Source organism: Aquarana catesbeiana, linkage group LG03 (assembly GCF_042186555.1).
Source record: "Aquarana catesbeiana isolate 2022-GZ linkage group LG03, ASM4218655v1, whole genome shotgun sequence".
NCBI lineage: Eukaryota > Metazoa > Chordata > Amphibia > Anura > Ranidae > Aquarana > Aquarana catesbeiana.
The window spans coordinates 134,254,419-134,282,098 of record NC_133326.1 but is presented as its reverse complement, the minus strand read 5'-3'; the positions used below and the strand labels follow the sequence as shown (position 1 = coordinate 134,282,098).

The 27,680-nt window shown below is 42.1% G+C and overlaps 1 protein-coding gene across 1 annotated transcript in view; it reads right to left on the bottom strand.

The window, feature by feature from the left end:
• Positions 1-27,680, bottom strand: part of SND1 (staphylococcal nuclease and tudor domain containing 1) — a 957,459-nt gene that overhangs the window by 497,830 nt on the left and 431,949 nt on the right. The window contains exon 14 of the mRNA XM_073619298.1: positions 26,780-26,852. Coding sequence (XP_073475399.1) covers positions 26,780-26,852 — 73 coding nt within the window. The remainder of the gene's footprint in view (positions 1-26,779; positions 26,853-27,680) is intronic.

The following is a 27,680-nucleotide window of genomic DNA, read 5'->3' as shown; positions in this document are numbered from 1 at the left end:
CCACATGGACAACTCAGAAGGTGCACAACGCATTCAGTGTTTTATCCACGAAGGAAGTTGGTGGGATTCTGTTTCCTGTGGTTTTGATTGTTCTACTAAGCCTGTTTTTTCACTCCCCTGATTAAGGGCGGTCACAGGCTGTCTGGTAAGCCTCCATTGCTTTATTGTAAGGTGACGGGCAACACTAGCGGTGAAAGCACAGACCCAAGGTCTTCCATTGGACATCTCACATTTGGACTTTTAATTCACCTTATGAACTGCTTTATTTATTTTTCACTTTATTAATTTATGTTTTTGTGTTTTTATACACATGCACTATTATTCTCTTATGGATTTTTTCACTTTATTAGATGTTATTATCAACCATTACCATACATTTATTTGATTTCATTATTGGTTTATTATTTATGTTTTCACTTGACTTCACTGTTATTGATTTATTGATACATCACACATAGCATTTGTGGTATTTATCCAGCGCTGCACTTTTTTTCTTTATCCATATCTTTTGTGCCCTTGTATCGGGGGTTATAGTGTTCAGCCGCAGGACATCCTTCACGGTTTTTTAAAAACATAATTTGATAATTTCTATACTATTCACGCACCTAGCGCAATTCTTCCTTTTTAATTTTACACACGTTTTTGATATTGAGTTTTTGCAGCTGGTGTGTCCATAATGGATATTTTTGATTATAGATCCCAAGTGGTTACTGATACCACGGGAGTTTTTGATGGTAATGATGATCCAAGGGATGACATAGCAGGATGTTTCCTTAGGCTAAAAAATCTTACCATTACTGAGGTACATATCAGATGGGACATAGCATATTTGGAGGAATATGTGAAAGAAAATATGGAACCCAGGAGCTTAAGATAGGAGGTCAATCCCCAAAAAGAGGCTAATAAACTAGCTGAGTGGTTGAAATATTTTAATGAGGTGGGTGTCAGTTTTTAACAATTGTTGGTAGCCAAAAAGAAACGTAAATTTATAATGTTGGATCTAGAAATGAATAGTATCAAAAGCAAACTAACCCCCTTCAAAGCTGAACAGGATTATATTTGTAGATCGGAGGCTTTAAAAAACTATACTAATTAAAGAGGCTGAACAAAAGCAAAAGAAAAGGAGAAAATATAATAGCGATAAAACGAGGATAGGGAGAATGTGGTCTTTAAGTGGCAGATTCCTCCTCCTGCTGATCCTCTCTCCACCTCTACCACTAATGGTTCCCTACCCGTGTCTGCAATTCAAGAGACGCAGGGAGTTAACCATTCTGATGCATATAATACGTGTCATTTCTCTCCCAATCCTTCTAGGGGTAGGTGTCCTAAACAGCATTCTAACCAACCAAGAGGTAGAAGGGGGTAGTAGAGGTTCTTTTTCTCGTTCTTACCATCATTCACCTCCACCCTGGAGACAACAGGATGATCATACCAGAACCATAGGAATAGGTATGACCCTCGTGACCATCAGGTCTATCAGAACCCTAGCAATGGGCATGACCACCGTGAAAATAATGGTGGACAGGGCCAGCACGTGGGTATCATCAATACTAGGAAGAGATTTTCCCCTCTGCTTAATGCCACTGGTGATTGTGCAACTAGTTCTGGTGGAAACTGGAATATCCCTTGTCCCCCTCAAAGCCAGCAAAGAGAAAACCGCTTTAGACGGGATTTTCAGTTGGCCAGCAGGGGAAGAAACAAATGAAACGGCAACGCAAGAGAGGGAGCAGAGGGGGAAGGAGCCTTCACCCCAAAAAGAAGGAGAATATAGATGTAAATGGTATTATAAATCTCAGCACCAAAGAGCTTTCTAAGGAGGAATTGTCTACGTTAAATAAAAGGTGTGAAGTTTGCACCACCCCGGAATCTTAATAAATTTCAGACTTTTATAGACGTGCAGAAATACACACGTAGATTGAACATCAAAAGATATGTTTTGAGCAACCCAGCTGGCAGTTAAGCAGGGAGGGATCTGTGGTTGTTCATTCCGTGATCTCCAATGTTTCGCTCTTTAATCCTCCGGGGAATTTGGCACCCAATGTTAATGTGTTTCGTGATTTGGTGTTAAATGATTTGGCTAATTTGAGAACAAGATTGATGCAGCCTCAACATAACATTAGGGCTGGAATGGAGGCCTTGTGTAACAGGAAGGACATTATCATACGCCCCGCCGACAAGGGCGGAGCTATTGTTATTCTGGATAAAGATTCCTATTCTAAAGAGATGTTAAGGATTCTTTCTGATACAGATACCTACTCCTCTCTGCCGTCTGACCCAACTCTCACGTACAAACGGGAGGTGTTTTGGTTGATAAAAGTTATAACATGGGGATAATCAACAAAAAGGAGAAGGAGCATTTGGTCCCTTTAGCTCCTCGATTGCCGGTTATGTATATACTGCCGAAAATTCATAAGACTTTGACTAACCCACTGGGAAGACCCACCATCAGTGGTATAGACTCCATCACTTCACGTGTGGGTAAATATATTGATCATTACCTACAGCCACTGGTGATGGGTACCCTTTCATTGCTTAAAGTGGGGTTCCACCCAAAAAAACAAAAATACCTGAAAAATTATAAAAAAAAAAAAAAAAAAAAAAAAAAAATTTGGATATTTTTTTTTTTTTTTTTTTACTTACCTCTAAATGCCTGTTGCTAGGGGGTCCCTCGTAGTCTGCCTCTTCCTTTGCCTGGGCTGGTGACATCACTTCCCCCTCGGCACAGGAAGGGCTCAGCTCTGCTCCCTCCCTCCTGTCAATCATCTGGGACCCATTACAGGTCCCAGGTGATTGAGCGGCCAATCACGGCGCCGCTCATGCATGCACAGTGGGTGCCAGGCTGTGAAGCCACAGCCCGGCACCCACAGTTGAAATGCCCGTGCCGACGAGCGGAGGGGGGGGGGGGGACGAACGGGGCTTCGATCCCCCGCATCGCTGGACCCAGGGACAGGTAAGTGTCCAATTAAAAGTCAGCAGCTGCAGTATTTGTAGCTGTTGACTTTTAATTCTTTTTTTTTTTAATGGACCCCCTGGGTGGAACTCCTCTTTAAGGACACTAAACATGCCCTTAACCTGTTAAGTGATATTGATTGGAAGGATACTTATATGTTGGTGACCGCTGATGTCGAATAGCTTTATACGGCGATATCCCGTAGGTTGGGTCATGAGGCTGTTCGACACTTTCTCTATCGAGACTCCAATATCTCCACCACGCAATGCAATTTTGTGATGGAGCTATTGGACTTCTCGATGGAGCACAACCATTTTTGGTACAATGGTGTGCATTATCTGCAAACGAAGGGAGTGGCCATGGGAGCCAAATTTGCTCCCAGTATGGCCAACCTCTTTATGGCTAAACGGGAGGAGGATGTGGTTCTACATGACAGGCCACCGCAGCTTGTCATGTGTAAAAGATTTATAGATGATGTCCTGTGTATATGGGATGGTGATTCTGATTCCGTGGCCACTTTGCTATCCTCACCGCTGTAGTCCCGGAAGCATACGGGCTTTGTGGAAGCCGGCCGGCTCATTTTCTTACACCTATGCGCATTTTTATCCATTTCTCTGTAAGTTACCACTTGTCTTACCACCTTGAATAAATGTATACGGATTTACACTGTGTGGAGTTTTTCTTTTTTTTGGTGTAAATACTGCCACAATATCGATTCTTCTGCTGACTACTTCCGCTGATGCTTTGGAGTCCAGTGCTCGCCAGGGAGATCCCGGGCTGGGGTTACAGCCATCTGCCCAGTGTTGTCCCCAGTAATAAGGGACCACCTTTTTCTGGTAAGTGGCAGTACTTTTCAGTGGTGGAGGAGATTCATATACTGCACCTATCACTTCAGTGTGGAATCTCACTATCACTGTGGACTTGCCTTCACTATCAGATTTTCTGATGCTTTATTTTTTAATATGGATTTAATTTTTTCACTTACGGATTGATGTTTTGTTTTCACAATTCATTTATGGACCTTTGCTACTTTGATTTTTTGTTATGTCACAATTTTTATATTTATCTAGTATTTGCACATGCACATCTGGTGCACAATTTTGATATGTGCCGGTAGATGCACCTTAGTTTCATTTGTGGATATTTATCTGTATTACTAATTTGTGTTATGGGTTGTCATTCAATATCTCAGTTTTTGCTCATCAATTTGCATTATTCACTGATTAGCGCGACTTTGCTCTTTTTATATTTGTTTGGTGTAGTATAACACTTTCTAGTCGCAGCTCCTTTTGTTTCTATTTATAGCGCAGTATCCTTATATTTATTTTTTTTTTTTTATGTGCTTGTATTTTTAACTTGAATAAATCAGCAAAAAGTTTTCTGCACTATTGGAGTTCTTTTTCTTCCCTTGAAAACTCACGGAATACCTTGGTTGGATCCATGGAAGTTTATACCTGCTGCTGTATGGTAATCGTTCCATGGAATGTGTCATCCTAAGCGCTTTTTGTTGCTGCTGATCGATTATCCACGAAGGAAGTTGGTGGGATTCTAACAGTGTTTCCTGTGGTTTCGATTGTTCTACTAAGCCTGTTTTGACCCCCCTGAATAAGGGCGGTCGCAGCCTGTCTGGTAAGCCTGCATTGCTTTATTGTAAGGTGATGGGCAACACTAGCGGTGAAAGCACAGACCCAGGGTCTTCCATTGGAAATCTCACATTTGGACTTTTAATTCACCTTATGAACTGCTTTATTTTTCATTTTTTTATTAATTTATGTTTTTGTGTTTTTATACACATGCACTATTAATTGATTATTCTCTTATGGATTTTTTCACTTTATCAGATGTTATCAACCATTACCATATATTTGATTTCATTATTGGTTTATTATTTATGTTTTCACTTGACTTCACTGTTATTGATTTATATATCACACATCATTTGTGGTATTTATCCAGCACTGCACTTTTTTTCTTTTTGCAAACTGTGAAACATAAATAAAAAGGTAAGATCCAGCCTAGCAAACTGGACTAAAACACATCACAAAATTAGCCAAAAGGTATAATCAAAATACAGGAACAGCATTTTACACAATCTTGTCCTCTAAGCATTTTACCTAATCATATCAAAGACAATGAATGAAATCAGGAAATTGAGAGACAGGCCAAAGTGCTGTGCTCTACCTGCAGTTTATAAAAGGGGCAAAACTCATGCAGAGTACAGCCATCATCAACCTGGATATTTCTATGTGCATTTGGGCTACTGAGAGGAGACCATTGGTGTTGGTTAAACACTTAACATTTACCTACAAATAAAATGCAGAGACCTCAATGCAAGGCAGTAAAGGAGGTAAAGTGATTTTAATAAGCTAGATGTACAGCCAAGAATAATGTGTGCTCTGTGAAGCGGCTTTGGATTGTGCCTGTGGTCAGCGTGCTGCATAGTGGAGGTATGATTTGATTTTGCTAAGAAAAATGGGCTTCAAAAGAAGCCAGTCTGCATTCTGCAGCTTGCACTTTAAAGCCTCTCTGATCAGCCACAAGGAGTTCTGCATAATTCAGGGGCAGCTTTTGAAGTCTCCCTGTTGCTGAACTGGTTTGATGAGCAAACATCTGGACAAGAAAAGCAAGCACACAGAAGGCCATTGACTATCATGTCCCCCTTCACGTACAGCAGCCTATCAAATTCTTGTGCCAAAAGAGGTATTTCATCATGAACTATTCTATTTCAGCACCAATATATCAGTGCAGCAAGATCTTTGTTTGGGATACTTTTGAGCAGTGGCAGCCGGTCCATAAGGGGCGCCCCCTCCCCCCAAAGTTATTTTGCGAATAAAGCTAATCATAGAAGGATTTATTTTTAAACTACTGATATGACTAACATTTTTTAACATCAAAGTTAAAAAATGTTAGTCATATTATGATTTAACAAATCAAATCGTGTGAGTGTGCACTGTGCAGAGCGCTGGACTAATGGGTTTCTATTAGGTCCATCATTTTTTTTACAAGCATGTGATCAGAGCCAGAGGCTCCAATTGGCTTGTTTTAGGTTGTCCTCCAAACCCTCCCACTTTTAGTGAATCAATATTCATCATTGCATCACTTCCAGCTTCTAACCATAGGCCAATCAGGAGGCTGAAGATTTGGAACACGGAAAAACGACCAACACAGAAGCCGCCAGGTATCAGGGGAGCCATGCCTGCTGGAGGGCCCCATTTGAATGCAAGACTCACGGCGTCCTCTTCGACATGACGTCATCCCAGAACAAGAGAGCACCCCGCCCGCCGTCATTTGTTTATAGGGCAGGTAGTGGTTAAAGTGGCTACTGTGCTATCAGGTCTATCAGCAACCCAATGACAAACCAAGAAAGCTTGCAAGGTAGGCTGATGGTGCTACTGCCAATTGAAAGGCAGTGGCTTAGGGTTGTCAGCTTGCAACTGAGGTACTTTAAGTGGCAAAAACTCCACGTAAGATTTTGAAACGTATTGTTTAACTTGATCTTTTTTGATCAGTTTGCAGTAAAGCAAGGAACATAAACCTTTGTAATGTGCTTTTACAAAACAAGAATTCTGTACTCACAAAACTTTCAGTTGTAGGAAAATACAAGACTAACAAAATATTAAGATATACAACACAGGCTACCGAATTTTCCTGGCAAATGAGCATGGGCAATAGTCTGTGGAATAGGGATACACTAAAAATTACTTAGCATACATTGGTCCTATTGTATAATGTTTTGCTTTCATTTCTGTTTTAAATGGGCACTCTTCTCTATTACATGGTCGATTGATGGGACTAGTAGTTTACAAGAGAAATTGCATGGTTTTCTTTTTACAGGAAGCAACAAGGTCATTGCCTTTCTGGAAAGGCCAAGGGGTATATTCTGTACTTGCTAAAAAAATGTAAACATTCTGAAGAAAAAAAAAAATAATGCAGTCACCACATCTAAAGACAGGTAAGCTGAAATATACTACACTTGTGGGTTTAGATTAACTTTAACCACGTCAATACAGGGCACTTATACACCTTCCTGCCCAGACCAATTCTTAGCTTTCAGCACTGTCGCACTTTGAATGACAAATGCGTGGTCATGCTACGCTGTACTCAAACTTAATTTTTATCATTTTGTTCCCACAAATAGAGCTTTCTTTTGGCGGTATTTGATCACATCTGGGATTTTTATTTTCTGCTAAATAAAAAAAAGACCGAAAATTTTGAAAAAAAAAATTTTTTTGTTTGTTACAAAACTTTGTAAATAAGTTTTCTCCTTCACTGATGGCCACTGATGGGGCTGCACTGATGGGCACCAATGAGGGAGCATTGATGGGCACTGATATGTGGCACGCATGTGCACAGATAGGCGGCATGGATGGGCACTGATAGGTGGCACTGATGTACTGTATGTATGGTACTGATGGATGCCAATCAGTGCCAAATAATAATGCCTGCCAATCAGTGATGCCCATCTTGGGCACTGATTGGCATCCCTGGTGGTCTAGGGTGGCATACCTTGTGGTGACATCCCTGGTGGTCCTAGTGGCGTCCCTGGTGGTCCAGTGTGGGCATCCTCGGGGGGGCTGTACCAGCTTATTTCTAACTTGTCCCAGAAATGACATTACACCTGACACTCATGTTTTTCTTCAAAGTAGCAATCTACTAGCACATGATCTCAACTTACAATATGGTTCGATATATACTATAGTTATAAAGACATATTAAAAACTATTTTTCTTTGCGTGGGAATCCTTGTATTGCCAAAAAGTGTTTATCCTGTAACCTAAGACATTGTCAGTTCCACATTCTACAAAACACTTAAAGCCCAATCCCAGGCAACTAAAATGATCCCTTGCAGTTGGGCTAGCGGGAAAAAAAATGGAAATTATATTATAATAATATATATATATTTTTTTTTTCATTCTGCTCCTTCCTGCTGCTAGTCCATTCCCTTCCAGTGTCCCCCCCCCCCCAGTAGTGGTCTAGTCTTTTGAGGTCACCAAGACTAAAATGAAGGTCTATAGACCTGCAATGAACACGTTGCCGCTGTAGGTGCAGGGGATCAGATAAGTAAAAGTGATTCTCGTCTCCCCCAAGACTAGACAAAATGAGTAATTAAGCCTTGCAGTGCAGGAGCAGCCCAACAGCAAGGGATAGATTTTACATTTTCCTCAAGTTGGGCTTTAAGAGGTTTATATAAAATTGATCACATTCTACATATGAATAGTTTTCCAAGGCTTTGCTGTCATGCAAAAACCTTCCTGGTTAAAAGTCCCCATCCCACAAACTCTACCTTAAGCCTGACCTTTATGCACTGGTACGCAGTCACGTTACAAGAAAGGGCCATCCCAAAATGGTTCCCACAAAGTTGGGAGCATTAAAGTGTCCAAAATGTCTTGATATGCTGACACCTTAAGAGTTCCCTTCACTGGAACCAAGGGGGCAAGCCCCTGAAAAAAAAAACCCACACCATAATCCCGCTCCATCAATTGATTTGGACCAGTGCACAAAGCAAGGTCCATAAAGACATGGATTAGCGAGCTTGGGGTGGAGGAACTTGACTGGCCAGAGTTCTGACGTCAATCCAATAGAACACCTTTGGGATAAATTAAGCTGTGCACGTGAGCCTGGCCTTCTCATCCACATCAGTGCCTGACCTCACAAATGCATTTCTGGAAGAATGGTCGAACATTCCCATAGACACACTCCTAAACCTTGCAGACAGCGTTCCCAGAAGAGTTAAAGCTGTTATTGCTGCAAAGGGTGGGCCAACACAATATTGAACACTGTAGCTGCTGCCATCTGCAGTAAATGTACTATGGGTAGGCAACAAGTGGTTAAGAGATAAAGTCATTCTTAAATGCTTAATGGAGCATAAACTGAATACTTATTTACAATTTAAAATTTTAAAGCAACAGTTATTTTTGTAAAAAATAAGCCATTCTAAGGTTTAGTTTAGCCAAATATAGCAGTTGAGTTTTTATTCCCCTATATTTTACTAGGTGGATTGCACTAGATGGTAAACATTCTAGTGACATCCATCAGCATACAGTGTGGCGAGGCTCTGCAGCTGAGCCCTAGCCAAGTTACCGGGCTGGGAATACAATGATAGACAGATCAGCACTTCTGCTGAATTAATATGCGCAGGCTGCAGGGCTAATCTGGAAATAGAAAGCAAAGGAACAGCAAGTAGGGATATTAACCCTTTCTTTCAGAAAAACTTGCTTGAGAAATGCTACTGACAGGATGGAAGCCAGCCTAACTTTTTTCAGCTTGCAGTAATGCAGGACATCTGATGGTGAGGGGTTAATCTGTTCCTGGTTCTCCATTTTGCAAAGCCCCACAGTGTAGACCTATGAAAGCAATAACTGCAGCTTATCAAATTTCTTTGCTGATTAGGTTGTACTTTATGCAGCAGGGGATGGCAATAAGATACTCAAGAGTTAGTTTATTAAATAACCTTTTTTCCCTAGGGTCTGATAACTGGGATTGAACCAGTGCTGCTATGATGCGACATAGCAGATCTGCAAGCAGAGGATCCTTGGTCGCAGAATCACAGTTTTGGGAATAACTATTTCAGCAGATGCCTTCAGCCTTTCAATGGGATCAGCTAAGTGGGCGTTTAACAGTGTTACATGCATCTTTGATTGATGGCAACCAAGATCTAATCACCTGGTTATTGTATAGAGACTGCAGGTCAGGTTGGTAATCTTACTGGTTGTTAATCTACAGAGAGCTGTGGGTACCGTGTGACAGATGCCAAGGCAACAGTGCAAGAGATTTGCCATATGCACTTCTCTATTATCACAACTAATAGCATTAACATAGTAAATGAACAATGACAACCCAATAAAATGCACCATTTTTCACTATTTAGCAGCATACACACACACACACACACGTACACAAAGAAGCCTGTACTAATAGTAGGTATATATGTGGCCATTACTCATTTCTCCTTTTATAAATGGGCTCAATTGAGATAAAATAGTTCACATTGTTTAGTCTGAGTTCTGAATCTTCACAAGCATTAAGTGGGTGTATGTTTCTAAAATGTGGCGCCCAACTTTTGTACTATTTGCTTGAGAGTCACCAGTCTAATTCAAACTTTCAAGGCAAGACTGAATTAGAGTAGTAAGAATCAATGCTGCAAAATTGCATAAGTGTATTAAAACTGCAAACAATACCATAGAGAAATTGCTTAGTGGAAAATATGTCATCTGGCATTGGAACCTGAATTGACCAGGTTTGGTGCTTATATTTCTGCTACATTACTGCACTTTCTTCAGAGGATGAATGCAGGAAGGTCTGCTCTAAACAAAGAAATCACCATAGAGCAGCATTTGACATGGACACATTCAACATATGAATCCCAGGCAGGTACTGTTAAATATGGTAGATGCTGGTAATCATCATTAATGGAACTCTCTCAAAGACTATCACCAAGCATACACAAGGATCAACCCAGCAGACTCAAGCTGCTCTAATGCCCCAGATAACTTGGATCAAGGTTATCATCCAAGCGCAAGGCAAACAGAAAACAGACCTAGTGCTCACTGCTGAATAGTTTTTTAAAAAACGTCAAGAAAATCACACTCACGTGTAGGAGAATATAAACCGCATATTAAGGCACTATGAAGTAATGCCCCTGCACTGAAAAAAAAACAAAAAAACAAAAAAAACAAGTGCCTCAGTTAATGGTCCAAATCCACCAGCCTGTTGTCAGCATTTTCTTTCCAGGTTCGCTCAAGGCTTCCCCCAAAACATTGCCCCTGGGGCATAGTTTGTCTTCCAAAGAGTTGTGTGTATTAGAGGTTCCCTCACAGGGTAAATCTTATCACAGTATATTTGGTCTCCTGGTTACTTGCAAGACCACACTGGGTCTGCACGGACCTTCAGAAATGTACTTTTACAGCCTGTGTGCAGCTTAAAGAGCTGCCTGAAGGATCTTATGCCCAAAAATGGCATGAGAAGAGGCCTGAACATCCACCTGGTAAAACTTAGAAAACATGTTAACAGGAGACCCCGATGGCAGTTTTTCAATACTGGGGGAAAAGTTGCCTGATGCATAAAGACCCAAAGGTAATTCACCAATCTAGTTGAGTGCACATCTACAAGGGTACACTTTTGTCCTTAAGACCATACACTTCAACAGGGTCACAGGAGGTTGTAGAGGATGAGCTACAAAAAGTATAAAAGTTTTAACCAAGAAATGGGGGCACAATAAAATAAGAAAACAGACGCCAAGATATTTCCCTTGGTACTCTGGACCAAATGTCAAAGTAGAACTATAGGCAAAACTTTTTTTTTTCATTTTCGATAGAGTAAGGGAGGGTTATAACTCGTCACTTTTTTCACCAACTGTGTCCCATTGCGGAGATTTCCCCTTGCTTCCAGTCTCAAAGCCAAACAGGAAGTGAGAGTAATTCCCTGCAAATTAGGGGAATTCTTTGTGGACCCCCCCCCCCCCCCCCCCAAGCCACCAGAACCAGTGTCCCTATTGGAAGATTTCCCCCCTACTACATTGCTGGGAAAAAAAAAAATTAGATTTCCTTTTACTTTCAATAATAGTAAACAGGATGAATCTCCTTAACAGAGGTATAGACAGCAATAAAAAACTGACAAGTGTTTTAATACCTCTGTGATGGTAGACATTTACGAGAGATAGATTTCATAACTTTCAAATGCATGTGACTTACAGGTTTCAGACTCCTGTTTCCCGAGACATAAGCTTCAACAGTTGTGCCATTAAAGCAAGAGACTATGAAGTGGAGTGTTAGACTGGACCTTGAGGTAAGAAATTCGGAAGAGCCCGCAGATTGTCTGCCAAAAGTCAATGTGAAGTACTACATCCACCTGGCAAATTCAGAGCTATAAGGATTACTGGAATGTGCTTCATTCTGAGCCTGCGGAGTAGTCAAAGGAAGGAGTTTAGAGAAAAATCATAGCTCAGGCTGTTCTGAACCCACAGACTATGATGCGCATTAATGGATTCTGGAAGAGGATTGCGGCATATGGAGACAAACCCGCTCATTTGGTGTCACATCCATAGGCCAGGACATTCACACTTGGTGTCCCATACCTGTGACACAGATCATAAAACCTTTTCAGGCATATAGTCCATTTCCCTTGGTCCAGGCACTGTTCCCCAAGATAGTCTAGTTCCCAAACGTCTATGTCTGGAATGTGAACTGCTGACAATCCTGACTTGTGGTCTGTCTAGGTTAGAATTGTTTCTACCTCTTCTTCCACAGCATGACTTCTGATTCTTCCCTGGTGATTGATGTATACCATTGCCATGGCATTGTCAGACTGGAACCCTCCAGATGACCCTCCTTCCAAGGCAGTCAGCATCATAGGAACAACCAAATTGCACACAGCTCCAGAATGCTGATCAGTAAATACGATTATTTTAATGACTAAATAACTGTACATAAAAAAATGTCTAGAACTCGTTCCCAACCTGTCGGACACAATTTTCCCAACTCCAGATTTGGATTTCTGAGCCACCAGGCCAGAGACCACATGGTCTTCAGTGTCTGGCATATCTATATGTCCAGAGATCGTACCTTCTTGTCCCATGAAGACAGAAGGTCGAGTTGTAAACGTTTGTAGTATAACTGAGCGTTCAATGTTACCAACAATGCAGTAGCTCCCGCTGTTCAGCCAAAGTGGCTGTGCTATAACTCTGAAGCTGGAGAGAACTCTGTTCCCTCTTACAACTGTACCTGAAGGTCTGGGAAGTGCCACTGACAGAGCCCAATACCCAAAGAACACATTCCAGGCAGGCTCCACATTCTGTGGTCCAGTAGGTATAGGTACAACTATGCAAGTCATCTCCAAAAATTACCTGATCTGGATAGCTGAATATGGAATCAAGCTTAACAGCACTTGGGGAATATCTTGATTGAGGAAAACATTGATAAAATATTGAGGTTGATAACATACTGAAAAATAAAAGGAAATCTAAATAGCTGGTAAAAAGGGGGGTAAACATTTCTCAATAGAGAAAGCACACCCATCCTTTAGGGACCTAGCAAAACTGAAGCATGCTGGGATTGGGATGGGGTTATACCTACCCTAATCCATGGTTTTGTTTGCCAGTATCCAATTTTTTCTGTAGATGGCAGTATAACAGTGTTTTGCAATCTTTTTTCAGTCAAGGCACCCCATTCTAAAATGTAAAAAAGTATTCTAATAGTTTTACATAATGCAGCAACATTCACACATAGAACACCCAACGTTACAGGTGATTTATCCTTCCAAAGCAAATACACTTTTGCACACTGGTACTGTGACTAGTATTCCAATGTTTCTCTTCTCCCTCAATTTATTTCCTTCCATCAGTCAGCTGTGACCCCAGTGCTAACCGAGAGGGGCAGAGGAGGGTCAAGCAAGGATGCTGTGGAGGCAATAGGCATTCTCCTTATCAACTAACATCATTGGTTGTTAGGATGCCAGTGTCTAGAAAGTCATATTGGAGCATAATGAAAACCCACAGCTTTGTGTAACTAAAAGGCAGGCTTGATCCACCTACTGGCTTGTATATGCATCTTTTGATACATTTTTAGACCTTTTGCCAAGGCACCCCTTAAGAAACCTCAAGGAACCCTGGTTGAAAAAGGCTGGTATAACCCATTGTTTAAGACTAAAATGAATCCTGTGTCCCTTAAGAAAAGGGGATCAATCCTCATTAAAAAATTACAGACCACCCCTATAATTTGTAATGGATAGGCAGTGTTATACGACTTTAGTAGTTGGCTTTTCTATTCATTCTCACCCACCTCTACATTACTCCAGTGCTTGTACTGTACCTCTCCTCTCAGAGTCTTTCTATACATTAGTCATAGTTGCCAAGTGATACACTGATGGGACCTACAATTTTAGACTAGTTCTCAGAATATGCAATAAATTATCTTTTTAAACTTTCATGGTCTTATTCTATGACAGTGGTTCCCAACCCCAGTCCTCAGGTACTATGAACAGACCATGTTTTGGGAATGTCTCTTCAATAAAATAGCTGTCAAACACAAAGCCACTGACACAGAGTTAACGCATCTGTGGTGAAGAAAACCCTGAAAAAATGACCTGTCGGGGTTACTTGAAAACGGAGGTTGGGAACCACTGCTCTGTACAAGACCAAAAAGCATGCAAAAGGCATACTTTACTCATAAAACAAAGCATACAAACACACATGAAACAAATATGTTTACTTTCATCAAGAGGAGGTGTTTTAACAAGCTGTAAGAGTACCAAAAATGTGTGCACATTTGTATATCTAAAGCCATAAACGTCTAAGGCTTGGATAGAGTAGAAATACTTAAAACCCCTGTGATGCTATTGTTGTAGAAGTGAGAGATGATGTAGTGATGGAAATTGCCTTTTAGAAAGTATTCACTGGAACAAGCATCCCTAATTAGAACATGTCCCCTTTATTTCTGGTCCAGTGTCCAATCAGTTTTAAAAAGTTTCCACACTTTGATTGCCAGTGAGAATAGGGCACAAAGGCATCAACCATTCCCTACCTTATGCAAAACTAAAAATTTACTTTAAATACACTTAAGTGTAACTCCACGCAAAATGTGTCTAATAGTTTGGACAGAATGGGAATGACTGTCAAATTTGAATTAAGGTTTGGGGCCCAGTTGGCGAGATTTCTCCTTTTTCCCTGTCCAATCCCAAATAAGCATGTCAAAGAGTGTGTGTGTGTGTGTGTGTGTGTGTGTGTGTGTGTGTGTGTGTGTGTGTGTGTGTGTGTGTGTGTGTGTGTGTGGCACACTTTCTTTGCAGTGCAATGCAATTTTTTAGTGCTGCGGCCAACTGAACTTAATGGAATGTCAATTGTGACATTTTAAGAAAGTTCACACAGAAATAAACCAGTGCCAGTAACAGTGTTCTTAGGCCCCTTACACATGGGGTGGGCTCTGTTGGAGCTTGCCTGTGCAGCGGGGAAGCAGTCTGCTGATCCCGGCTGAGCAGGCAGATGTCTGGTCCATGTCCGCTCCACTTATGCAGAGCAGACACAGTCAGTTCTCCTCTATGGGCGGTCAGATGGAAACGGACCACCAGACGGATGGGTAGCAGATCCCCATTCTTCAATTTCTAGCGGATAGGATCGGATGTCAACGTGTCAGTTGACACCCACCGCTCCACAGAGGAGACTGGAGGATCCGATCAGGTCAGCCTGAAAAACTGGTGGTCCTGATTGGTCCACCCCTGTGAAAGGGCCATAACGCTGCTGGTATAAATTGGTCCCTAAAAAAACTTGGTCCCTAAAGTCCCCAAGGACAAAGAAGGTGACCTAATGGGGGAAGCAAATGAGTTGTGTTGTGGAATTTTTTATTAATGTATATTGTCAGATGTTCCCCAGTGTCCGTTTTGCTGCGGACACACTCATGTGAGCATGTCCGCACATAGACACCAGTGAAGGACCGTTGGTTGCGGAAACCTTCTCATGAATGCAAGAGATCTGTTCGCACTTTAAGGGATGTTTGCTTATGCCTCACCAAGAGGCTGTCCACCTCATGGCGACCACACCCGGCAAGCAGACACGCGTACATGGGAACAATGCATAACCGTACAAAATTAGGTCTCGCTGAGCCATGATAGAGTATGGTTCGCAACAATGGTAGCGGTAAGACTATGCACACGGTCGTGGACAGAGCCATGTTTGTAGTGTTCACAATGTGAGGCACATTGTGACTCAGCAGGAAACTGCCCACATGGCTCTGCACATGGCCAATTGCATAAGTCACTGCTGCATATCGAAGATATTGAATATATACATGTGTCCGATTGGTTCTTTTGAAGGTACACAAGTGTCTAATTGGCCTATTGTGAAGCCACCACCCTCTTATTTTTTTTTACACTATAGAGCATGTCCTATTCAGGACTTTTCTAAGCTCAACATGATACTAGCGTCTGTCTATTACTTGGAGGTACAATCGCGCTTCCCCGCCATTATACAAAAGAGCTAGAATTGTGCTTTTCAGCGCAACAGAATAATTTGCTTATAACTTTTCACAACAGTTGCCCCGTGCATAAAGGTTCGGACCAAGGAATGGGAGGCTAAAGGCCTTAGGAAGAATACTGACAGGGCCAAAATTTGACCTCTGATTGTACTCAAAGCCAATCTGATTTCTACAGCCAACTGTAGCAAAGAGAATTCTCCCAATCACGCATTTCCAAGGATGTCATTTTCTCTCTTCACACCAAGCAAAATAAGACTTCCAGACCTTATGAGAGATCTTCCTAGTGACAGCTTTCCTAGCATTCACTAGGATAGACACCACCGGTTTTGAGATGCCACGATCCTTTAGCACCCTGGCTTCAATAGCCATGCCGTCAAATTTAGAGACTGTAAATTGAGATGGAAAATAGGACCTTGAGACAGTATATCGGGGTGGCGAGGAAGCGTCCATGGCCCGTCTATTGCCAATATCTGGGAACCAGGGCCTTTTAGGCCAGGCCGATGCCACCAGGATGACTGGAACCCCCTCCGATACCTGTGCAACAAATGTGGAAGGAAAGCGATTGGGGGAAAAGCATAAACCAGGCGATACTGGCTCCATGGCACCAGAGCATCTGCTCCGATTGCCAGGGGATCCCTTGTTTGGGACACAAACTGATGTAGCTTGTTGAAGCTGGATGCCAAAAGATCAACATCTGGCCATCTCCAATGCTGTCACATTTCCTGGAACACCCTTGGGTGTAGGGACCATTCCCCTGGGCAGATATGCTGGCGGCTGAGATAATCTGCCTTCCAGTTCTCTACCCCCGGGATATGAATCGCCGATAGAACCGGCACATGTTCCTCTGCCCAGGCTAGTATGTGGTTCACCTCTTTCTGAACGACTCCTGGTTCCGCCCTGGTGGTTTATATAGGCCACTGCAGTGGCATTGTCAGACTGAACCCCAAAAGGGCAGTCCTGAAGCTCCACCATGTAGGGCCAGACATACTGCTCGCAACTCCAGGATGTTGATGGGCAGGCTCTGTTCTGCCCTTGACCATCTCCCCGAGCTGTGAGCCCCTCTAGGGTCGCTGTGGTCAGTACTCTCCAAGACACCAAGAGGAAGGATCTTCCCTTTCGCAGGTTCTGATGCCGCAACCACCAGCTTATAGGCTTAAGCGTGCCCGGGGAGATAAGAACATGCAATAATCCAGGGCTTGCCCTCGCCTGTTCCAAGCCGACAAGATATTTTGTTGTATAGGCCTGAAATGGAACTGGGCATAGGGCACTGCCTCGAAGGACGACACCATCCTTTCTAGAAGACTCATACAGAGCCAAATAGAGGATTGTCTGGTGCCCTCAGACCCCTGAAGAAGCAGTCCCTGAGGTTTTAAACGAGGGACGCCTAGTCCTTCTCTTCACAGGAAGTAGAGAGCTCTTCCCTCCCGAAATCTTTTGGATATATTTGTCCAAATAATCACTAAAAGTTCCCCATGAAAGGGGAACCCTGCCAATAACTTCTTACAAGGAAGCTCAGCTGACCAGTTCTTACAAAAGTCTGTGCATGTGTACAGACAAGTGAGCCAAACAAAAAACCTGCTGTATTGAATCCTTCAAGGCATCAACAGCAAAACACAGCTCTCGAGGTATATCTGCTCTGCTTTCAGCAGGATCATGCTCTTGGTTAGGCCTGTCAGGCCGTCTGACCTGATCCTTTAAGGACTGGCAGACTCCAATTGCTGCGACAGCTGGCTGAATAACTGAACTGGCCAAAGAAAAGGAAGCCTTTATTTAGTGACTTCAGTTTCTTGTCACCAGGGTCCTTCAAGCCCTGTGCGTTATCCACTGGACAAGTTAAGTTCTTATTTAAAGAAGAGACTGCTGCATCTATGGGATATAAAGAGGAAAACCTCTTAGAAGGAACAACAATCCTGTCAGGATGTTTCCAATCAGCATACACCGCCTGTTCCAATGGTGGGTGCAAGGGGAAAGCCTGTGCGGCTTGAGGCCTCAGGGACCCCAAAGAGGACTGCTCAGAAACCTCTGCAGGAGGTAACTTAAAGGCAGAAGGAACCATCTCAGTAAGAGTTTGGATCAAAAGCCTCTGCGACTGATACCAACTGGCCATCTTCTGGCCCAGATTGCTCAGAAGCAGACTCATCTGCCAGGCCCTCCACAGAATCCTTGGCATTTAGCTCTTCCCCATCATCAACCCATTCTCTGCCAAGATAGGGGGATGGGGGGGGGGGGGTCTGTCACACTTACCACCCTGCGAGATAGAGGCAATCATGCCAGCAATTCTGTCCTCTAACCCAGCTAGGGCTGAGGACAGATCATCCCTGGTGATAAAAGCTGAAGCAGCAGTGTTGACCGTAGGCACAATACCAGAAAGGCACAGCGGTTCAGATTGCCCGGAAGCCTCTGGTCCTACAGGGGACACAAAAACTAGGGTTTTGACTAGGCTCCTCAGGAGCTACTGATGACATAGATGTGCCCTTCCCTGTAGGATTAGCTCCGCTCCACTTTTTTTGAAGACATTGCAAGCCACAAAAACAGAGTACATGGGTTAGCATTTACATACCCCAGAAGGGAGACCCTTTAGTAGGGCTCAACAAACCCCTATGCAACAATCTTGCTAAGCACCTTAGCCTGCCATGCAACACCTGGTGACTCACATGACCTGGGCAAGGATAAATGAACCACTGAAAATGACTCAGAGCCTGCTCTGTCCCACAGCTGTCCCCTGGAAGCACCGCATGTCTGCCATACATGGCTCAAATAAGCTGGCTGTGCGCGCCAGAACATTCCACACATGTGTGCGCACGCACACGGTCCTGGCGAACGGGCGCGACTGTATTCGCATATGACATGAATTTTCGGGCACCAAGATTAGACTACGGCACATGCGCGGCTCCGTGTGCGCACACGGACCATCCATTAAGGAAAATACAGCCAAGACAACAAGAAAAAAAAGGTACTTTTTGCAAACACCCACAGCTAGCCCAAAACTCCCCCCTGTGGTCACCGCACACAGGTGTCCAGCCTCTAGCTAGCTTGACTGAATGTTACAATCACCCCACAATAAGTAAATAAGGAAGTTTCACTTACCCATCCAGGCGTAGGGCAGCCTTAGAAACAGAGAGCCCAACCTTCACCAATCACAGCAGGTTCCGTCACTTGGGGACCTTCAAGGACTGGGTACCCTTTCAGTTTTATGGTCCACTCCCTTGGACCTGTACAGCACCCCGCAGGAATGCCTTAGCTCTGTGGTGCCCAGGATTCCACTACGCATGGTCTGGCACCCGAAGGTCGCGTTACAGGCAAAACCTCGCAGGATCCTTGCGTATTCTTTGCGAGGCTCGGGTACCATCCGATCAATCCCTTGATTTAAGAACCGTTTTTGGGACTACAGAACTGGAGCTCAGACAACTCAACGTGCCCATCCACCTTGCAGACACTGGTAAAAAAAAAAAACTGAAGTACTTCCTGAATAGGAGAGGAGAGGTTATATAGGGACAGACTTCCTGTCTAAGACTGTCTACCAGTGTGCATTCACGTAGAGAGGACGTATAACCAGTAGGTAATGAATGTTAGCCCAATTCTTTGTCCCGTGATGTACGATAAAGAAAAAGCGTCCTGTGCTATCTGTATGGCTGAAATCGCATCACACAGACATTGCACATGATTTGCACTGCAGGGCGAATCACATGCGATATAGCACAGCGCACTGGTGTGAACCGGGACCTAATGTGCACAAACGAGATAAAACAAAGGAAACAACTTATTTTAATATATCTCATCAGCCTGACCATGGCCCATGCTCTGAAATGCCTTACTGTAGAATGCAAGGAAGCGTTTCTCTATGCTGTCCAAAAAATTGAGGACAACGAAAAAACATTTCTGCAAAGTCACTCTAGCTAGTGGACCGCTTTTGAGCATAAAATGATTATATAAGCACCTAATTTAGGTACGAAATTCAACATTTTCCTTTATCAGCTCCCTCATTTTGAATATTTCATAAACACACCTACACCAAAAAAAAAAAAAAAACAAAAAAAAAAAACAATTCACTACTGTGGCCCTAGAATCTCCATTCAAGGGATAAAGTAAAATGTATTATTTTTACTTTACAATAGGATGAGAGTGCTTTCATGTATGGTAAAGTACCATAAGATATGACATCCTCAAGTAGGCATATGCTGAGCTTTGCAATAAAAAGTGCAGTTTCAACGCTAAAGACATTAATGAAGTGTCTGATAAACCTCATTTAAATCTGAGCATTTCTGTGGCACTCAACTGCCTTAACGAAGACACACTACTTCTTAGGCAAGGAATGTCTTCTAACTGTGAAAATTACATGAATCTACCTTTAGGGCTCAAATGAACACCACTCATTTATGCCATGTCCACCCTTTTTCAACATTCTGTAGAACAGAAGATTCTGCCAAACTGACCATGGGAGGCATATATATATAAAAAGGCAGTAATGCCAGTTAATACATAGGTGTCAATATAGCAGCCCACTTCACTGACGGATGAATAACAAAACAATGATTACAAAATACTGCCATTTCAGGTAATCACCAGCAGTGAGCTGATGTATTTGAATATATTGTGCTCTCAGCTGTTAGTAACCGCTTTGTTGAGGCCATCACAATAAGCACAAGTGCCAGTATACGTACATGCATAAAATGGGAACGGCATATCAATACATATGTATTGCTGCAAAGGCCATTTCTATAGATACTTGCCCAAAATGTTTTCCAGATTAACTTTTTTTTTTTTGTAGCTTCAAGAGTTTTGGGTTGTGAGCCAGACTCTGTGACAGTTAGCAAGTAGACCAATGACTAAAACTAGAGGGAAACCAGTGAAAAGCATAGTTCAATAAAATTCTTTTACAGCATTTTATATAGCTACAATACGTGCCTACATTAGCATGGCACAATAATGGATCCATTCCAATAGCTTGCCATTGAGTTATAGAGCTGTTCTAGAAGCCGAGGGTCACAGCACAGGGAAATATTGTATATCAATATATTTTGCTTGGTAACTAACGCCTGGGGAATTTTATGATACACTTAATCAAGGGAAACAAAGTAGCAGTAATGGTGATTTGCAGGAAGCCAGATAACAAATCCATCTGAAATTAAAGGTTTAAGGATTCATTTCAAGACTAACATTGGCACTAAAGCCTTTGACATTCAAAACATACAGTAAAAATCTACACTGAAACAGGGCTAACTGTAGAAAGAACATTCAAACTTAGATTAGCATTAAATTATCAGAACTATGACTTCCTGTTTTAAATGTAATATCACATTTGGGATTTAAGTATAGTCTATAATTATGAAGACATGATTTGTTACAGTTCCTAAAAAACATGTCTCAGCCTTGTCAGCTGATTACTGGATTCCGAACTCTGACTGTGCAATTAACAGTGAGGGCAGCTGCACAACAGAATCCCACTGCACAGCAGGCTTGTGGCAATGAAAAGCAGGCTTCGGTAGAAGACTATCACATAGGAATCACAGAATGATTAGCAAATCACACATGATAACAAGCTGCACCAGTGAAGCTGTCTAAGCAGCGAAAAAATTACATTTTTGTACTTACTGTAAAATCCTTTTCTTAAAGTTCATTAAAGATCACGTTTCCGAAACTATTGGGGTATAATGACATCTATAGAGGGATTTGGACACTAGCAAACTAAAGACAGTGACCAGCCTGGTATACTATACCTTCGACTCCCAGCATGCCTCAGTTCTTTATTAAAGCAGCACTGAAAGCAAGATCATATATACAGAGGAATGAGACCTGTGTCCCTCATACTCCAAGAAAAGGATTTTATGCCAAGTACAAAATTCTAATTTTGTGTCTGTTGAGGGTCACATGATTCAGAGACTATTGGACATCCAAAAGCAGTGAAACTGAGGCGTGGGCAACATCAAAAACACATTAACATGTCCCCCTATAAACCCAAAACTTGAGGCATCCTGCAGCTCAATTAGCTACCTGAAGGACCTTACACCCAAAGTGTGCATCTGAAGAGGCCTAAACATCCACCTGGCAAAACTTTGAGAACATGTGAACTAAAGGCGTAACCTTTGCTAATCTTAAAAAAAAAAAAAAAAAAATGTTGCCAGATTCTGAAAAGCCCAAGCAGCGCACACACAGATCTAGAAGAGTGTTCCTTGCCTGGATAGGGTGGGACCAGATCATTAAGACCATAAGCTTGAAAGATCTGTCTGAGCCACTAAAATGGTTACATGGGAAGCTGGTTCTCCTTTACAGGGACAGTGAAGAGAAATTTACTTCTGATGTACCAAGACCAGACAGGGGGATGGAGGCAAAATCAGGGCATCTGTTGTGAAGGTCTGCTGGACCAGGCCACAGACAACCTGGTCCTCTGTGTCAGTTTGTCCAGAGAAACAATTTGTCACAGTGACAGGATGTTGAGTTGTAGGGATCTGGAGTGGAACCAGGCAACTGAACTGCCTCAAAAAGAAAACAAAGAGGCTTCCACCATATCAGGAAAAAAGTGTGGTGGTCCCATCCCTGATTTACAGACCAAAAAAGGAATACCCCCTAGATGGGACTTTGACAGACCACCAACACTGAATATAAAAAAGTTTATTATACAAATATTGAAATATTTAGACAAGAGAACAGATATAAAAAGACATATGGCTTTGTGTTTTGCTTTGTTTTTTGTATGCACCCTTAGGCGCCATATGTCTTTTTATATCTGTTCACTTGTCTAAATATTTCAATATTTGTATAATAAACTTTTTTACATTTATCCAGTGTTGGTGGTGTGTCAAAGTCCTATCTATGGGGTATTCCTTTTTTGGTCTGCCTCAAAAAGAGGCTACCATCAACCCCAGAACTCTTGCATAGAAACAAAGACTTTGATTTGAGTCGTCAATCTGCATAGGAATGCAGAAGACAAATTTTAAGATTCTATCCCGGCATTCCTAAACAGATGCTACCCGGAGGTATCAGAGAATTGCTGGCGTTGCGGGGGGAAGGAGGGGACATTAACACATTTTTTTGATCCTGCCCCAGAATAGAGAACTTTTGGAAAGGAGTTCGGAGAATTGCTCAAAAATGTAGTGATCAGGAGATTCCGGAGGATCCATCTATCTTCCTTTTACAAGAAACTAAAATCCCAGTTAAATCATATAAGAAATCTATTCTATGTCTCCTGCTGAATGCAGCCAGAGCATATATTCCACTCACTTGGAAGCAGACACAACCAACGGTAGGATTGTGGCTTAAAAGAGTAGAACAATTGAACCTTATGGAGGATTTGGTTTGGGCATCCCGGCAAAAAAGAGGGTCATATCTGAAAACATGGTCTCCATGGAATCTTTTCATTAATACAGAAGAGGGAAAAACCCTTATAGATGTAAATCTTAATGACTGAAAATAGAAAATGTGGCCATTAGATTCTTAGTAAGGGAGGGGGTTGTGGGGGAGAGGGGGAGGAGGAGGGGGTGAGGAGGAGGGGGTGGGGAGGAGGGGGTGGGGAGGGGGGGAATGGGGAGTTGGGAGGGGGGGAGGCGGAAGATGGGCTCTGCCCCTCCCTCCCCTCAGGGCTTTGTTTTTTTTTTTTTTTTTTCTTTTTTTTGTTGGTTTGCTTTTTTTTCTTTTTTTTTGTAAATAAAGAGGTAAGAGAGAGTTAGACACTTAAGGAAAATATAGATAGAACCCCCCAAGACAGAGTTGGAGACATACTTTGATTAAGGGCGGATCTCTGCCTTAATGCGTTTGGGGGATTGTAATGAGGTGTTGATTTTGTTCTAATTAGAGAGCATGGTCTTGGCTTTAGAAGAAAATGAATTTATTTGTATATTAGATTAGCATATAGACATGCATAATATGTTATATTTGATGTTGGTAAAGTGTATGCCTTTCAAAAAATTGAAAAAGAAACAAAGAGTCAGCTGACTGCTTGACCGAAAAGCTTAATTGTCAAGGTTTAAAAAAAAAAAAAAAAAAAAAAAAAAAAAACACTTTGGCTTGAGCTGTGTCTAGGATATGACCCAGGACACTCCAACAAAAACTTTGCAAGATCTGAACTGTCTTTACCACATTGTCAACCAGACCTCGTGGCAACTGTTCACTCAACAGGAGGTCACCCAGCCTACAGCAGGCTTGTCCTGGGAAAAGAGAGATAAGACAGGCGCCAGAAACTTGGTGAACACAGGGTGCTGAAGGCAAGCCAAATGGTGGGGCTACAATCTATAAGTGCTGGGGACCTGCAGCAAACTGAGGGAAATCATTGATGCAATGGAAAAGCAAGTTGATGTCCAAGGTGGCCAGACCTGGTGGATTACATGCAGAATTTTTGGGACTGAACGAAGACATTTAGGGCCTTGGGATCCAAGATGTAGCACACGCCCCTTTGGGATTGGGGACAGTGAAAAGATTGTGAGCAAAACCCCTTAAATTTTTCTACCACAGCCCCTGAGGCAGTAAACCCTTAATCCAGAAAACTTTAAGGGCTGTAAGGAGATTTGCTAATCTGTGTGGTAACACAGGCAGATTAAAGACTATACTATACCCAGACAGCTTTACCTGCCTGTATAGGTAGCCGCAAAGGCCAACAAATGTCTCCCCACTTCGTAAAGTGTGAGCACCCTTTCCTGCCAAAATCTGTAGGTTTGGGGGGATTTGGAAGCCCAAGGTTTGCAGTTGAACCTTGTTTGGGTTTGAATTTTAAGGTTGAGGCCTTCATTTTTATGCAAGGAACAGTTCTTGGCCTCAAAGGAGGGCGAGTCTTTCTGCTCTGAGGTCTAGGTTTTTGTGCTAGGGTAGGACCAGTACTTTTATTCCCAGTGACATCCTTAATGAGAGTGTCCAAGGCCCCTCTAAATGTGATCCCTTATAAGGCATGCAATGTTTTGCATGCCTGCTCCTCAGCCCAACATTTCAACCAAAGATCTCCACATGTTCACTGAAAGGAGACGCATACAAGAAATAAGATTAGAGATATTTATTAACCTTCCCACAGAGTAGCTCAGGGCCATCAACAAATTCTATACATTCTACAATAAAGGGATCATTGTGGAAAGCAAATTGATCCCTTCTCATGAGTCTAGTTTATTACCATCATGGCCATTGCAGGTTGCAGTACAGGTTCTGCAGGAAAAAAAAAATTTTGGAAAAACAAACATTTATGTATGTGATCCTTAGAAACACTGTTGGTTCTTTATTAAGAGGGGAAATTCCCTTATCCTTGACAGGAGCAGCCCACTTCTTAAAAAAAAAAAAAAAGTCTCCTCAAGTAGGTTTAGCATTCCTATGACTTCTAAAGGATCCTAGACATGTAACAGCACTAGTAGAAGCTACAGGCTGTTCCATTTTTAAATAACTCCAGGATTGTGATAAAAACAGCAGTACCCCCCCACATAGTTAAGCAAAAGAGTTCATGTGATTTTGAATAAAAATTGCACACCGTGTATAAAACTCACCATAACATCCACCCCCCCCCCCCAAAAAAAAAACGCCAGCTATTTGCAGAGAATGTACACCATCCTTGGGCTCTTGGAGGAGGTACCTGAAGCAGCAACATCACTTCCTGTTATTTGTTACTGCTTCTTAAGACTACAAATCTCATCATGCCCCGGGATTTGTAGTCTCAATGGGCACCAATGGGAGTGTTTGGAATGTAAGAGACTCTTGGCCTACCTATGCTGCACAGTAGGTGAATCAGACTAGTAGTTTGAGACTCTTGGGTCAGAGTATTGCAGCAAGCGGTGATGTAATCAGGTCACCACTTGCATTACTAAGAACTACAGTCTGAATGGGCAGCACTGTGGGTGGAACTGTGGGCGTGAATAGGACAGATCAGATTGACCTGAAAATCTATGCTGCACAGTGGGCAGATCAGACTGAGTGTCTGAAACATTTAGATCTGCCCACTGCAGCAAGTGGTGATGTAGTCTGGCCACCAGGGGAAAATATGGCACAGCAGCTACCAGTCATATGAACAGGATATAAAGGGAACAGAGTGCTCTTTACAGAACAAAGGTGGTTGTATTTCTAACTAGCAAGGGGACGGTGCACTATAAATAAAGAAATTATGTAAAAAGTATACATTTAAATATAGAGATATATATATATATATCCCTTCAGGGGCAACATAGTCTATCAAAGGATTTCTGAGATTCTTCTTTAGCCAGAGCCTCCACAGCAGAAGGCTTAGAGGCTGCCGGCAGATCAGATAGACACTGTAGGAGAAAGTGTAGAGGTACACTTTTAGCCCCTGGGGGGAGCTGCAACAAAGTTTTTTTTTGGCAGAGAATGCATTAAAGTGGATGTAAACCCGATTCATGAACATATCTGCAGTGTTTTCTTATCTCTCTTCAAAGCACTAAGTCCCGTGGCTTTCTTCTGCTCTGTTCTTAGCATGATAACTTCTGACAAGTTCTCAGACACGTGATAAAACCAGGCTGAAATTTTGTCGGGGGGGTGCTATAAATATATTAGCAGAAAGCTAATATACTCACAGGACAGCTCTAAAAGTGTCTGCCTATCTGGAGGCATGGTATAAAAAAAAATTTGGCCTTTACAACAACTTTACCACAAGATTCCCAAGGTAGCATACTTTTTTTTTTTTTTTTTTAAGGAAGATGTATAGAAATTAATACAAAAAAGAAAAGCAGTTATGTGATCATACAAGAATAAAGAGTTTCACACTTTGAAAAAAACTTGTCCGTGTGCTGGCAACACATTTAAATTTTGCACACTGACCAGACGGGAGTTATTGCAGCACTCTTTTAAACACACGTTCAATGCCAATATGGTGTGCAAGCAAAATATATCACCGGTCCATTAAAAAAAATGCACAGCATTCAGTATAATAATGAGTGTAATTTCTTACCCCAGAGATGTCTGCCACTCTGTGGATTGGAATTTCTTTCTTGCTGTGAAGGCCCTTGGCATTCTTTATTGCCCTAAGAAAAACAAAACAAGTATTTATCAAATCCAGCCCAAAATGAAGATGCATCATTAGTTAACAAAGTACATGATGCACAGACCCACAACACTGTGAATGATTATGAAGGAAAAAAAAAAAATTGTCTTAATACTTTCTGGTCACAACTTTCCTCAAACCACCAGGTTCAAATGAGAGAATGGTCATCAAGTCCCCTCCTCTGATCCTGTCCAATCTAACCGGAAAAAGTTATTTTAGGCTGGTCACCTTTTAGCACACATAATAAATGTCTGTTAACATGCACTGCACCACATCTTGAAGTATATGTGCATTACACGTTTATTTATTCTGAATGGCACCACGATACGCATACATTATAAACAAACGGACCTATCCCTCACCGCATCACTCACAAATGGAAAATGCACTGTGCTGCGCTGCTTTTGGATGACTGTTACAGCTGCACACAACTAAACACAGACACGACAGAGGAGCTTTTTTTTCCCTGCAAACCCAATTCTGTTTATAAGAGAAGAATGAAGGGTCCCCGCGCAGTGGAATAATACTCTGGAGATGTTTTCTAGAACTGCTGCCTCTACCAATTACTTCCACTAGGTGGAGTATAGTGTTGAAAAAAGAAAGAAAGGGGAGTAGATATGGCGCTGTTCTAAACCTGATTAGGTTCAGGTGTGTTCTACTCCCCAAAGAGGGAGGAAGGAGTTCTAGGTGGGGAGAAAAATATGAAATAAATAGTGCCTGTTAGAAGAGTTTCTTCAAGCCAAAAAATGCCAGATGCACTGTGCCTATGTGCTCCTTATGTGAAACCAAAAATAAAAATTAAAAATTA